This window comes from Halyomorpha halys, unplaced genomic scaffold (genome assembly GCF_000696795.3).
Source record: "Halyomorpha halys isolate HHAL.00 unplaced genomic scaffold, Hhal_1.1 Scaffold2901.1, whole genome shotgun sequence".
NCBI lineage: Eukaryota > Metazoa > Arthropoda > Insecta > Hemiptera > Pentatomidae > Halyomorpha > Halyomorpha halys.
Window position 1 is genome coordinate 63613 of NW_027106771.1, and position 14278 is coordinate 77890.

Below are 14278 nucleotides of genomic sequence, written 5' to 3' on the forward strand. Positions count from 1 at the left end.
TTATTTTGTATGTTGACTTTATTCAATGATGGATTAAAGTTAACAAGCCACAGGCTGAAAGGGAAAATGTAAATGAGAATAAGGAGTAAACAATTTTTATTCAAACTCTTTTATACCCAGTAGTCAAAGTTAAACAAGGTGATGTTGAAAATTTCTATAAGTTAATAGTCTAAAATAAGAGTTAATATATAACAATAAATAAATGTGGAACGATTCTTATGCCTACCATAAAACTAAAACGTAAGAGATATAAGAAATAGCAATCAATTAATTTCAAAAACGTTAAATTAAGAAATAGACATTTTTGATTAATGTACAATTACAAAATTCAGCAAAATATTAAGAAAGTTTGTTTCCTCCAGAAGAAAAAATAGTGAAGATAACCTACAAAGCCTTAACAAATGGTGGTGACAAAGTCATCTGGAGGAAGGAAAGGGTTTTTTGAAGCAGGTAAAATAAATAAAATTTTATATCAAAATAATTAATTAAAATAAAGTTATAATTCTTCTTAAAAAAAGACCTAGTTAAACCTTCTAAATATATTTTAATAAAATAAAAATAAAACATCACCAAGTTCATGGTATTACTCATACAATAGAAATAATAAATAAGCCCCCTTTTAACAATAGACTTTTTTAAATTATATACACTCTAGTAATTAAGTTCTACCACATAAAATGAGATCATAACTAACACATTATTCTCTCAACAATGAATAGAGAACAATATTGTAAATAAAAGACAATTTTAATAAAATAAACATTTCTTTGTACAATTATTTACAAATATAGATAAAAGAATGATGAAGCAGCGACATTATCAAAGCCACATTAAAATCTGAAAACAAATGATTAACAAAATTATTAAATCAAAGAAAAATCACCAAATATAAATATAATTAAGAATATTGTTTTTAAAAATATATAAAACGAAAATTCAATTTGAAAGTTAAATTAGCATAAAATAAATCGATAGTGTAATTAAAAGCTTACTTAAGAAAGGTATAAGTGATATGAAATTAGTAAAGATTGTAAATAATCAACCAAACGGTTCTCAGAAATAAATTAATGAGCTCAATAAGAATTTATATAGGGACTAAAGGGCAAGTTATAGTGTCTGATTAAACTGGATGATGCTATTTGGGAGCTTCCTTGATTAGCACTGTACTTCAATTGCTTGAATTATCTATGATTAGATATTAGTTAGGTAGTATATAGTCATTGCGTATCATGAAACTGATAGTAAGTAGGAAGATCGTTATAAACATAACGTAGGTGTTCTGTATGATCAATTCAACAAAATGGGTATTGTTTACAGGAATAGTCATTAACAGTAATTGGTTTAACTATGAAATGAAACATTAGGAAAACAATCTCCTAAAAATTATTGTATTCACACAACACCGACAATATATATAAATACACATACAACATAATTTATTCTAGATTTTCTTTTTAGGAAGTTTGATTATAAGTTTTTCAAATTGTTGGAGTGAAAAAAAAAAATTCAAATAGAATATAACCTATTATATATTTTGCTTGTAGTTATAAAACAATTTTAAACTATAAGTGTATAGATGACATGATTTCAATATGGAAATTGAAAATATGACAAATATGTGGACTGCAAAGGTCCATGAGTATGGGATAATTGTCCGAACCATTGTACAAGCAAAATATAGAATATATATGATATAAGATTTAAATATAAGATAGATATAGTTTAAAACTATTTTAATGTCTGACGTTTCGCCCCACTTTGCAGGGCTTCATCAGGGCTGTTCAAAGCGAACGGTTGAACAGAAAGCGACAATCAACCATTCGCTTTGAACAGCCCTCATGAAGCCCTGCAAAGTGGGGCGAAACGTCGGACATTAAAATAGATTTAAACTATTTGTTCTTTTTTTGACCGCAACCCTGACCATCTTCTTATATTTAAAATATAGAATAGGTTATATTCTGTATTGAATTTTTTTTTTTTCGCCTCAACAATTTGAAAAAGGAATATTATTTAAATAACTAACCTCTAAAGCATTGGGCCATTAGCAGTGGTCGCTCCAACGTTAGCATCAAGTTCTTCATGATGCCTCACTTTACTGAGCAATTTCATTTGAAGGCAATCCTTAGCTAATTCCTCATCAGTAGTTTTCTGTATCTCTAAATTGTAAGTATTCGCCTAGAGTTGAAAAAGGAAAACACAATGGACTATCAATATAACCATCTATTAACAATCTTAAAATGTAATATTTAGAAAGTATGATGAATCCAAAAACCATTGTTAATAAAAGGGGATCTGTTAATTTCAGCTACCTGAAGTTGGCTCAGGCAATTTTAGTTTAAGATTTAAAAACTACAATAAGTAAATTTATAGTTGGCGAATAGGGTCTATAGTTATTTCTTATAAGGCTCAGGCAATTGCAATTAAACATTTTAATAACTGGAAGAATATAAAAATAGAAATGAGTGAAAAACTGCAGTAAGAGGCAATAGAACCAATGGTTTTCCTATAGTAAGTAGTTCAATAACAAAGGACAAAAAAATTGATAGATTGTGATCTTGTGTTTAAAAAGTAAATAGAAGAATAAAGGGTGAGAAGATGAAGGATGTAGGGTAGAAGATAAAGCCACTAGGAGATATGAGTTCCTGGGAACTCACCATAAGCACACCATGCCAGATAGCCCAACATACAGTGGACAATCAATCAAACAGGGAAAATAAGATAATAGTAGGAGTTAGCGGGTAATTTGAGGCATGAAACCATGAAATATTAGAAAATGTTAAAGGATAGTCATAGAGTTTTGTTTATTATAATTTTATTATTCAGAGGAGGCTGCAGGAAGTTGACTAGATTTTTTTTTACAGAGGTTTTTTTTTTTAATAATTTATTTATTGATATTTACAACTGTATACACATATATACAACAAGTAAATTTGTTGTAGGTGACATAGTGACATGATAAAAACATGTGGAGAATCTACCCACTGACAGAACTCCAATAACATTTCTAGAGGAGAAGATCTCGAGGCCATCTTCTTTTCAGACGCCTAGGAGGATTATTAGGTAATGAAGGAGAAGCCAGGTTAGAAACAAGTGGATTTGGGTGGTTGAGAAGTTTATTATGGAAGGAACTGCATCTGGTTCTGGCCAAATCGCCAACATATGGAATATTGAGGTCCTGATGGATGACTTGATTTGTGACAAAATAAGGAGCATTAAGGATTTTACGAAGGATTGGATTCTGGAGGAATTTGATGGTTTAGTGGAGCCCCAAAGCTCAACTCCGTATGTTACAGAGGTTTGAAAGTGAATCGTTCGAAAGGAATATTAGTAAGGTGTTTAGAACAGAGAAGGATGACCTGGTTTATCCCTTACATTTAGCCATGAAGCCGGGATGGTCAGGAGTAAATTTCAATTTCATCCCACAACTAGCACAAATATATTAGCAGGGTAATAAATAAATCAGTAGATCATCCACACTTTGAGAGTGGAAGGTGAACCATTAGTGCAGATAGAAAAAAAAATGGTAAGAGCAAGAAGATATTTCTAAAGAGTATTAATTCAAATGATGAAATCTTTGACAAAAGGAAAAAATAAATTTTAAAGGGATCGATAGGAGAACCATATATATAAAACGTGATAGGAATAAATGATTATATACATACAAATATGAATCACAGGTAAATCTAATGTTTAGTTTTTGATAATTAGAAATATGACTGATTCTGATGCACAAATTCCCAAAATTCATTGTTAAATAGCCAAACAATGTAGAATTAGATACATGCATCAACAGAAGAGATGGGCGATCTCACTAACATATATGGAACTGCTATTTATTAGTCAGTTTTATTTCTATACATTTTTTCTTTTGAGTAATTTACAATTTTTTAAAATTCACTAATTATATGCCCCTAATAATTAAGTAAAATTTTAATCACTTAAATGTATATATCAAATAGATGAGTATCAAACTCAACAAACCACAGAAATCTAACTCTTGGGAAAATTAATATGGTTTTGTTTATTTATGTTGTTCTTTGCTGACCGCACCCCCCGACAAACTTCTTCAAGCATTAATCTACGATCAACTATCTACACCTCATTGAGAAAATTAAGTGTGAAGATTTTAACATTACATTAAAACTCAATTTTAGAAGCTACCCAATTAAACTATTATATGCAAATTCATAATGAAATATTCTTTGTGTACATAACAATTTCATTTAATGAAACTTCTGAAATTAAAATTCATTATTTACTTGAAAAAACATTTTTTAGATATATTAGTATTGCACTGATAATACAGTATTTCTAAATATAAAATATCAACAAATTAGAAAAAAATCAATACCAGCATAAGTGTTGATAAAAAGTATCGACAAATTTCTTCCTTGGGTTGCCCAGCAACCAAATCTGCGAATTGACGAACCTCACCAGACTCTTTAAAATTTTCTAAAATTTTGGTACCATATTCATTAACAGAAAAGACACTTCTTGCTTCAGCTTTTTCTAAAACTGGCTGTATCATAGCATGCCAAGCAGCCACTCTCTTTGTTATTGATAAAGGCTGAAAATACATTAAAGATATTATTATTAAAATAAATCCATCAAAAAAGAAGGAAAACGTCTTCTGTTTGAAATAGTTACAACAGTAAATGAGAAAGTTTCTTACATCGTTTTCAGTTTTCATAATTTGCCCATAAAGTTGAGCTGAGGCTTCATAAGCATTTTCAAAATTTCCAAAATTGCCTGTATCACCTTCTAAACCATCCTGGTCTGCCATATCATCTGCTATGTCATCAAAATCATCTAAAACAATTAAACGAAACTGATATGTCTTTAAGTATAATATGTTTTATTTATATTCTATTCAGTTTATTGATTATATCCATGTAATGGCTATTTAGATTTTTCAATCTGTTTTAAAATTAAACATACTCTTTTTTAACATGTATTGATTCGTTAATTTTCCTAATTTTTTGTCTTTATTAATTTCATCTTATCTAATATTTAAGTACTTCTATAATTAACATTATCATTGAATTTATTTTTATTCTTACAGTGATTTTTATGTTGTGAAATTCTTGTTTTTAATTTTTTAGAAATATCCCTATTATATACCTAATCACAATTTTTCCTTTCTATCCTATTTACAACATTCTGTTTTTGCATCTTATCAACTTCACCTTTCATATTAGTAAAAAAGTTATTCATTTTATTATAAATAATATAATATAATTATATAATCCAAATTTTAGATTATAATGATACAGAATAATTAGTACTTCATCAATTTTCTCGGTTAAAGCTCTTATATAATTCATTTTGAAGTACTGAAATCTAAATCTGTCATACTTTTAATTTATATTGTAATTCATTTTAAATTTTTTATAGAGAAAATTAGTTTTAAAGAATCTTAAAAACCTAAAAAATGAAAAAATATCTTTTTGTGAAAATATAAGTACTTACGATCATCATCATCCACGGTATCATTATTTAAGTCAGCAGCTGTAAAAAGATAAAATTTTATTAATAAATTTCCACTAAAGAGTAGATAAATAAATTATTTTTGTAAAAAGTTGCAAAACATAAATTTATGATATAGTTAAACCAAGAATTAGATATTTAATTTAGATCTTCCAGAATTAGATATTTGGTTGTTTATTTAACTTAATGCCCTTAAGTCTCTAAACGTAAGGTAGAGATTTATGATTAGGATACGTGGTCATAAATTCAAAGTCAGCCCTCACCCAGGATTTTTCAGATTCAAGAATGCTAAAGTGACAGCCTAATAAGCTCTACCATCATGTTCCATCTATCATCATGGTTCCAAGTATTAGGTGTCTAGCAAAGTACTTTGGACACAATTATTTGCCCCCAAACTATTACACAATGGTCTATTACTCCTACAATAATTCATAAAGATAGGAACTATTTGGATTGGTATTAGGTTTTCTTACCAATCATTACAGATTGGACTTAAAATGATCTCAATGGAATTATACCTTTTCAATGCTGTGGTCATCACAGATCTGACCAAGAAGGCTCTTTAGTAGGTATTTAAATTTTTTTTTTTTTTACAATTTTAAAGTTTGAATATAATTTATATGTATAAAGTAGTGTGTTGAACATACACAACCTGTTAATTCCTTTTATTTTATTTTTATGTTTCATGAAAATCTTTTGTGTCAGACAACAGGACTATGAATGTATGGAATTTTATATGTAGAAAGGATCAAAACTGCTGAGAATTATATTTTGAAATTATTTGTACAAGGAAAAACCAAAACTGCAAGAGCTACTAATAATCAGTTTTATAAATATGTATAAATAAACATACTATAAAAATCAAACATTTATAAAGTTCATAATGAGGTGTAGATAGTTGACCGTAGATTAATGATTGGAGAAGTTTGTCGGGGGGTGCATTATGATTTAATTCAATATTTTGTATAATTTTAAATTTGTTTGTATACTATTCCTTTTCAATTGTATGTTACTCTAAATGTTGTTGTTATTTCTTTTGTTCTATAGCTCTGATGAAGACCTGAAACTCAGGTCAAAACGTCGGCATAAAATAAATAAATATGGTTTTGTTTATTTATGTTGTTCTTTGCTAACCGCACCCCCCAACAAACTTCTCCCTTTATAAAGTTCATTGGTTTGACTGCTTGACCTACACTACTTTATAATTTGCTTTCATCCTTCTATCCTGCCTAAATAATCATAATTAAAGTTCTGTAAACTTAGTTACTATTAAATAAGTTTAGTTACCATTTTCAACATTATTATTTTCGGACGGAGCCTGAGATTGTGCCCTTTTCCTCCGCTTTGATAGATTGGCTGCTCTCCTCTTTCCAAGTTTGTGCTGAATCATATCTTCTGATTTCCCCCCCAAAATTTCTGAGAAGGATAAATGATAATTATAATCAGACTCCGGTGTCAATTTCCCATCTTCATCATTCTTTCCTTTTTTCTTTTGTTTTTTTCGAGACTAAAAAGAAAAAGTTTAGATATATATTTTATTAATGTATTAAGATAAATATAAATGTACAAACACATGTACAATCGAGGGCATTACCCTTAACTCCAAGGGGTATAAAATAGGAAATAAAGATATTATAATGAAGACTTCATTTTCCCAGAAATATTAGCAATAAAACTAATTGTATTAATACAGGGAAATACATTTTTTTTTGGTATGTTAAACCAACTAACAGTCATATAATAAAGGTATAAGTAAAAGCATGAATTTGAGAGTTACAAATTTTAGACACCTTCTTTTCAAGGATTTTATGTGTATACAGTCATAAATGTAGCCATGAAAAATAAATAATTTACCTCAGAAACTTCTTCAATAAGTTCCTTAGGTAATTTGAAGACTTGTCGTTTTTTGAATTTCCGATGCATGATCAAAGATGCAAAGGGTATTACTGTGTAAAAGTTTTCTTCTTGTCTGGAAAATAAAAGAAAAAATTCGAATTCAAATAAAGTATGAGAAAAATAATCAAACAAGTACATAAAAATCCTAAAACTCTTAAAAGTACAAAGAGCTTCATATATACCATAAACATCTTTTCAACAATCATTGTATTTTTAACCAAAATAAAATTTTATACTGGTTTGTTGTACATCCTCTTCAAAGGATGATCAAGATTGATTATAATGCGCCCTTAATATTAATATAGAAGAATATAGATATTCAGATTTCTATATTCATTGACTACTTTTGTTAATATAATAATATGAGATGTTCAGGCATTTATAACATTGTTTTTCTTCTAAATTTCCTTTGATACTATAATCCTGTGCGCCAATATCTTTAAATTTCTGAATGGAATATGGTCCGTGTGCGGTAAAAAAAAACTCAAATAGTAGATAATTATACTATTTTATTGAGCCAACGTTTCGCCCCACGTTGCAGGGCTTCGTCAGGGCTGTTTTGACGGCAGTAAAAGACAAAACTTTTGTCTTTGACTGCCATCAAAACACCTATCTATACACACGGTCAATCAATAATCTTCCAGTATCTTTAAATTTAGTTTTCATTTTGGTTGGACAATAAGATACATTTATACTGTAATTTGAGGTTATTTAGACCCTAAACGATGAAAGCAGCAAGGAACATGATAGGATGCCTCGAGGCTGTAGAGCTGCTATTGGTAGTAGAGGTTCTGAACCATGTCTATATTTTCAAAAGATACATGGATGTGATTTAAAACCATTTTCATATGGTTCCAAGTATTGGGTGTCTAGCAAAGTGCTTTGGACACAAATATTTTAACATCCCCAAATTATTACACAATGGTCTATTACTCATATAATAATTCATAAAGATAGAAACTATTTGGATTGGTATTATGTTTTTATGGTATTATGTTTCCTTACCAATCATTTCAGAATGGACTTGCAACTTGAAGAATACAAATGGGTTTGAGCATTTGTTGACAGGTCTGTATGTATCTATTAGTTTCTTATGTTTTGAATACAAAAATTAATTAACTCATATTGATTATAATAAAAAAACGATTTGATAAATATATTGAAAATAATCTTACTTTTTAGGTACTTTTTCTTGAACATCTGAGACTTCTACAGGTTGATGATCTGGCCTGGAAATTATAATTGAGATATTATTAAAACAAAAATCATCCAATTTTTTTTAATTAAAATTGAATTTCTTTTTCAAGTCTAGGAGACCTTTTAGGTATTTCTAGAACAAGAGAATTATTGAAAAGACTACACAGTTAACCATAAGATCCTCCTTAATAAACCTCAAAATCTTTCCATGTCAAATAGTGTACTAAAGTGGTTTCTCTCCTTCCTGTCCCATCGTTCCTAAACAATTGTCATTCTGAACAAACCTCTTTCCTCTCCCCTTCTTCTGTCACGAGGTGTTCCTCAGGGATCCTCACTTTCACTGACCCTTTTCTCCATTTATATCAACAATCTTCCTGATTCCATTCACCACGCACAGTACCACCTATATGCAGACAATCTCCAAATCTATCTGCCCTTCTATCCCTCTGAGTTGCTTGAGGCCACCCAAAAGATACAAGAAGGTATTGACAGCATTAATGCATGGGCGTCTAACAATGACTTGAAGCTGAATGCTAACAAAGGCCTTTCTTATTGGTTCCAAGCGCCTCCTTCATACCCTCCCATACTGTCCTCTACTATTCCTTACAACCAACCGATTCACTTACAATAAAAAACCTTTGTGTCACCTTTGATCAACACCTCTCTTGGAATAACCACATTTCCCAAATCACACGCAAATCCATAACTGTACTAAAACAATTCCTAAAATTCCGTAATTCCATTCCTCAGAACACTCGTCAGCTCCTAGTATCCTCTCTCGTCTTCCCCCACTTCGACTACGGATCCTTGGTGTATGGAGGGGTATCTGCAGGATTAGAGTTAAGACTAAAGAGACTCATGAATTGCTTTGTAAGATTTATCTTTGGGTTCCCTAGGCGCTCTCAACTCTCTTGCTGGTATTCCGAGTTGGAAGTGGCTCTATCCAACCTCCCGAAGGCAATACTTCCTTGGTGTACCAATGTAATTTCATTCTACTATCTGAAAATTTGTAAACGCTTACCAGATAAAAAATCTCACTATATGAACCATGTATTTATTCTTAGGCAGATATATTTAACCTTATCATTAAATTAATCTTCAATTGCAAAATTGTATTGTTGATAAATTGATTTTTTATTAATAAAAGACCTTTTAATTTCTTGTTAGGTAATCCGAATTTTTAGCTAAAACCAACCCCTTTGGTTTTGATTAGTTCAAATTGGCAAGTTTACTGTGCAGTAAAGTCCAGCATTTAGTTAGCACTGTTTCTCTTCTTTTCCTACATATTCAACTGCTCCAAGAATAATCAAGCTTTAAATATTATTTAACTCAACAAAGGTGTTACAAATTTTTTTATTTTAGGACAAGGTTGCGATAATGAAAACATTTTGGGAGCCGTTGCACTATTTAAAAAGGGCTAATATGTCTTTTGCAAAGTAATTTTTAAAAATCTCAATGACTTGCTAAATACTAATATGATCTTCTTGGGCGGTCTGTAGCTGACAAAATAGGGTTATCGCCTTTAACTGCAGCAGTACCATGGATCGAATCTGGCTTGGGAGGGTTGACTTTTATGTCGTGGAGGCCACATGTAATGAAAATGACCCACCCACTATGGTTATAATAGGGTGGTAACCTATAGGTAACCCCCTCCCCTGTATGTGAAAAATGACCAGGAAGGAGTTATAAAAAAAAATAAAAGAAAAAAAAAGAGTTTCACTTCATGAATTGTAGATGAAAATATAGGTAGTGATAACTATAAAGAAAATAAGTATAAATTGTTAAAAAACGTCATAACTGAAATTTCTGGACTGAAACGAAGGGAGAACAGAAAACTTCTGGGGTATGGGCCCTTATTACGATCAAATTATCAATTTACATAACCCATCTAGTGCATCTAAACCAATCAGATATTATGGCTCGCATTATTTATAACATGTTATTTATAATACTGAAAGACTGAATACTTTCTTTTCATGGTACAAAGAATCCATGAAGAGAAAATTACCCTTTCTACCATTCATTCTCCATAGATAAATTGGATTTGTGTTCTTTAATTTTTTTTTTCATCATAAAACATAAACATTTGTTTATAATTTTGATGAATAAAATATTAAGCTTATCAAAAATAGTTTTTTATGTAAGAAAGATAATGCGAGGCCCAAAGAAAAAGATAAATGATTACGATGTTCATTTATCCATCAACTTAAATGATTATTTTACCATTATGTTGGGGATTCTTTTCTGATAATTTCATTAAAAAAAAAAAAAAAATACTTATTTCAAAATTATTTAGAAAGTAAAACAAGACTCAATTGGCAGGTTAAGACTTAAATATGGTAAATTAAAAAAAAAAAAATTGAATGAAATATTACCAGAGGATTCAATCTCTACCCTTGAATATGAAATTAGATTACAATTCATCAAAAACTATATTTTGATAAACTAAAATGAAAGGACAAAGTTTAGATTTTTAAGAATACAACATGTAGCATAAGAAATATTTCATTAATTGCAAATAATTTTCAAGAAGTTCACATTTTTTCAATACAAAAAACATGGTTGCTAAATTAAAACTAAATAAAATTAAAATATGAATAAAGAATATGATTGAAAATATAAAAAGCTTAAACAAAGAAATACTAGATTCTTCAAACAGTATTAGAAAATTTGTATTAAGTCATGCATACTAAACTAGTCATACTAAATTATTCAAAGAATACCGGAAAATTCTCATCTAAATGTAATTTGCACATGATACCAATATTTATAAGGGCAACTTTGGTTTCTTTTCCCATTTATTTTCAGATGAATAGATTACTAATCATAATCAGTCTTTCATTTTAATCAAATCTTTGTATCTCGATCATTTTAAATATGGAAAATAAAAGAGTACTAAATTTATATCAAGAATAAAACAAAAGGTGAGGTGTGTAGGTAATGAAAGTCCTGTAACTGTACGTCTTTTTATATGAATGAATAAATTAACATGATTTCAGATTAAGTAAATTTTAGATCTGAATCAAACTAATGAAGTAGGAATATTGTGATTTGTGTTGTGAAACAAGATTTATGATGAACATTATATTTCTAATTATATAAAAAAATTTTGAACTTTTTGAACAAACTAGGTTGCATATTGAGATATAAACAAGAATCAATGAAACATACATTAAGCCCAATCCTTCCGATGCCCTATGCTCAGGCATATCAGTATTTAATTGAACCGAACCACTCAGCTCTGGGTTTACAGGGGGAACAGCCTCAATATCCATATCATTGTCGTAATTTGTGTCCATTCCAATGTCACCAGAATCATTATCATCGCTGTCTTCATTTCTCGCCAACATACAGTCATCAGGTTGGTCAGCATTGTACATCTCAGCTTATTAATAAGAACAAATACATAAATCAATCAAGAGCAATATGTAATAACTTTTCATATATATTGTATAAAAAAAAGTTCAAAATCAATAAATTTTAAAAATAGATTTGAAATGGAGCAATATTGAACAACTTAACACGTTGACTGCCACGGCAATTTTCAGAAATCTGGCCTAAAATGACATTTTGATTTAATCACATTTTATTATTAAAAACTCTAATTCTAGTGCATAGTTATCATCAAAACGCATAAAAAATCTGTTGTTTTTTTTTTTTAAAAAGGTCTTATGAATTATCTCATAGTTGGCTTCTATAACAGATATTTCTTACCAGAAGCCAACTATGAGTTAATTCACACTCAGACACGTTTCGACCTGTCGCTTCTCTAAAGCTGAATCATAGATATGCACCCATATTCGTCAGTAGTATCTCAGAAATTGTTGAGTGCATCAGATTTATGTCTTTCTTGAGTGTTTCAATTTATAATTATTGTTATAATTTCAGGAACCCAATATGGAAAAGATCACTGACTCAAAATGAAATTGAGTACTACGCAAATCCAAGTCATTCAGAATTTTACAGGATTTTTGGCGAGGATGGTAACAATAGTAGCAATTATGAACCTTCTGAGAATTCAAGTGATAGTGAAGATGAAGTCGTCTCAGAACCTGAAGTTGATCCTGAATCTGAAGATGATAATGATTCCCAAGTAACAACATCAAATGCGAATGATAATTGTTGGACAGAAATTCAACAAAATCCTGAATTATTTATTTTCCAAGAAAATGTTGGTGTGAAATTGGATATGACAAATTTTACAGTACAAATGTTGGTGGACTTTTTCAGATGAATTTCTTGCATTACTGGTGGAATAAACTAATTTATATGCTGCGCAAGAAATTGAAAAACGCAAAGCAATTAAGAAGTCTAATAGGTTATAAAAATGGAAAGACGTCAGTGCTGCAGAGATGAAAGTTTTTATTCGGCTTTTATTGCAAATGGGACCTCGTAATTTTCCATCAATTGAACATTACTGGAGCACAAAGAAGCTATATGATGTAAACTTTTGGCACTCACATGCGAGTCGAAATAGATTCCAGTTATTACTTTGTTATTTTCATTTGTTTGATAACTCAATACCATCTGCCGACAGATTATACAAGGTGAAACCAATACTAATACATTTCAATAATATGCGTGAAAACTATGTACCAGATAAAAATATTTGTATTGACAAATCCATGATGCTTTGGCAGGGAAGACAGTTTTTCCACCAATATATAAAAAATAAAAAACACAATAAGGTATCAAACTGCATGAACTATATGAGTCTGACGGTCTTGTAATGAAAATAAAGATTTACAGTTGGAAATCTGAGAAAACTGACAATAATACAGGTCACACTACTGACGATTTACATTTACTTGAGGGCTATCTCGATAAAGGATACACGGTTTACATGGATAATTTTTATAATTCTGTTACACTTACAAGACTGCTAAATACACAAAAAACGTATGTGTAAGGAACCCTGAAATAACAGAAAAGGAAACCCCAGAGATGTAAATTGTTAACTGCAAAAAGGGGAGTATATTTGGCAGCAAAATGGTCCTGTTACAGTATGCAAATGGAAAGACAAAGATGTCCTTAGCATTTCAAACATGCATGTTGTTGAAATGGTAGAGGTGCCTAATCGCAATGGGAAAATTTCTATGAAACCCAATATAATTTGAGATTACAATAATGGAATGTCTGGCATTCTACTCATCTCTAAGAAAGAGTATTAGATGGCCCAAAAAGGTTTCATTACATATGATAGATATATACACAATGCTCACTAATTTTTTTCAAAAAGTAACTTCTTATAAAATAAAACTGATAAAGTTCAGAGAAGAATTCGTCAGTTTTGAAAAAAATAAAATTACAAGAGCTCCATTATTTAGAGTCTACCATCTACAGAAAAAAAAGCGTCCAACAAAGCCATGCCGTATATGTACCCAAGCGAAAAATGCCGATAAACCCGTTATTTATGTCCAGCCTATAAAGAGGAGCCAGTCCTTTGTGTGAAAGATTGTGTTAAGAAGTTCCACAAACAATAAAATATTAATTATATTATTTCAAAAATTTTTTGAGACAAGGTAATATTTATTAAATAAATCAAATTTATATCCAAATCCGTCTCAACACTTTATTTATTCATTTGTCCAACGTTTCGGCCTTTCTAGCCATCTTCAGGAACATCTAAATATTTAACAGCTTAAATTACATCTTCATTTTTAAACATTTACAATAACATTATTATTCACTATATAAT

The 14278-nt window shown here is 29.9% G+C and overlaps 1 protein-coding gene across 1 annotated transcript in view; it reads right to left on the reverse strand.

Annotated features, from left to right (window-relative positions):
- Cap-H2 (Chromosome associated protein H2) overlaps positions 1-14278 on the reverse strand; it is a gene marked incomplete in the record, with an annotated part of 27831 nt that continues 13553 nt past the window's right edge. The window contains 9 exon segments of the mRNA XM_067045089.1: positions 1-837; positions 2024-2175; positions 4352-4567; positions 4673-4809; positions 5470-5508; positions 6775-6994; positions 7342-7456; positions 8559-8612; positions 11752-11965. Of these exon segments, the coding sequence (XP_066901190.1) occupies positions 2026-2175; positions 4352-4567; positions 4673-4809; positions 5470-5508; positions 6775-6994; positions 7342-7456; positions 8559-8612; positions 11752-11965 (1145 nt within the window).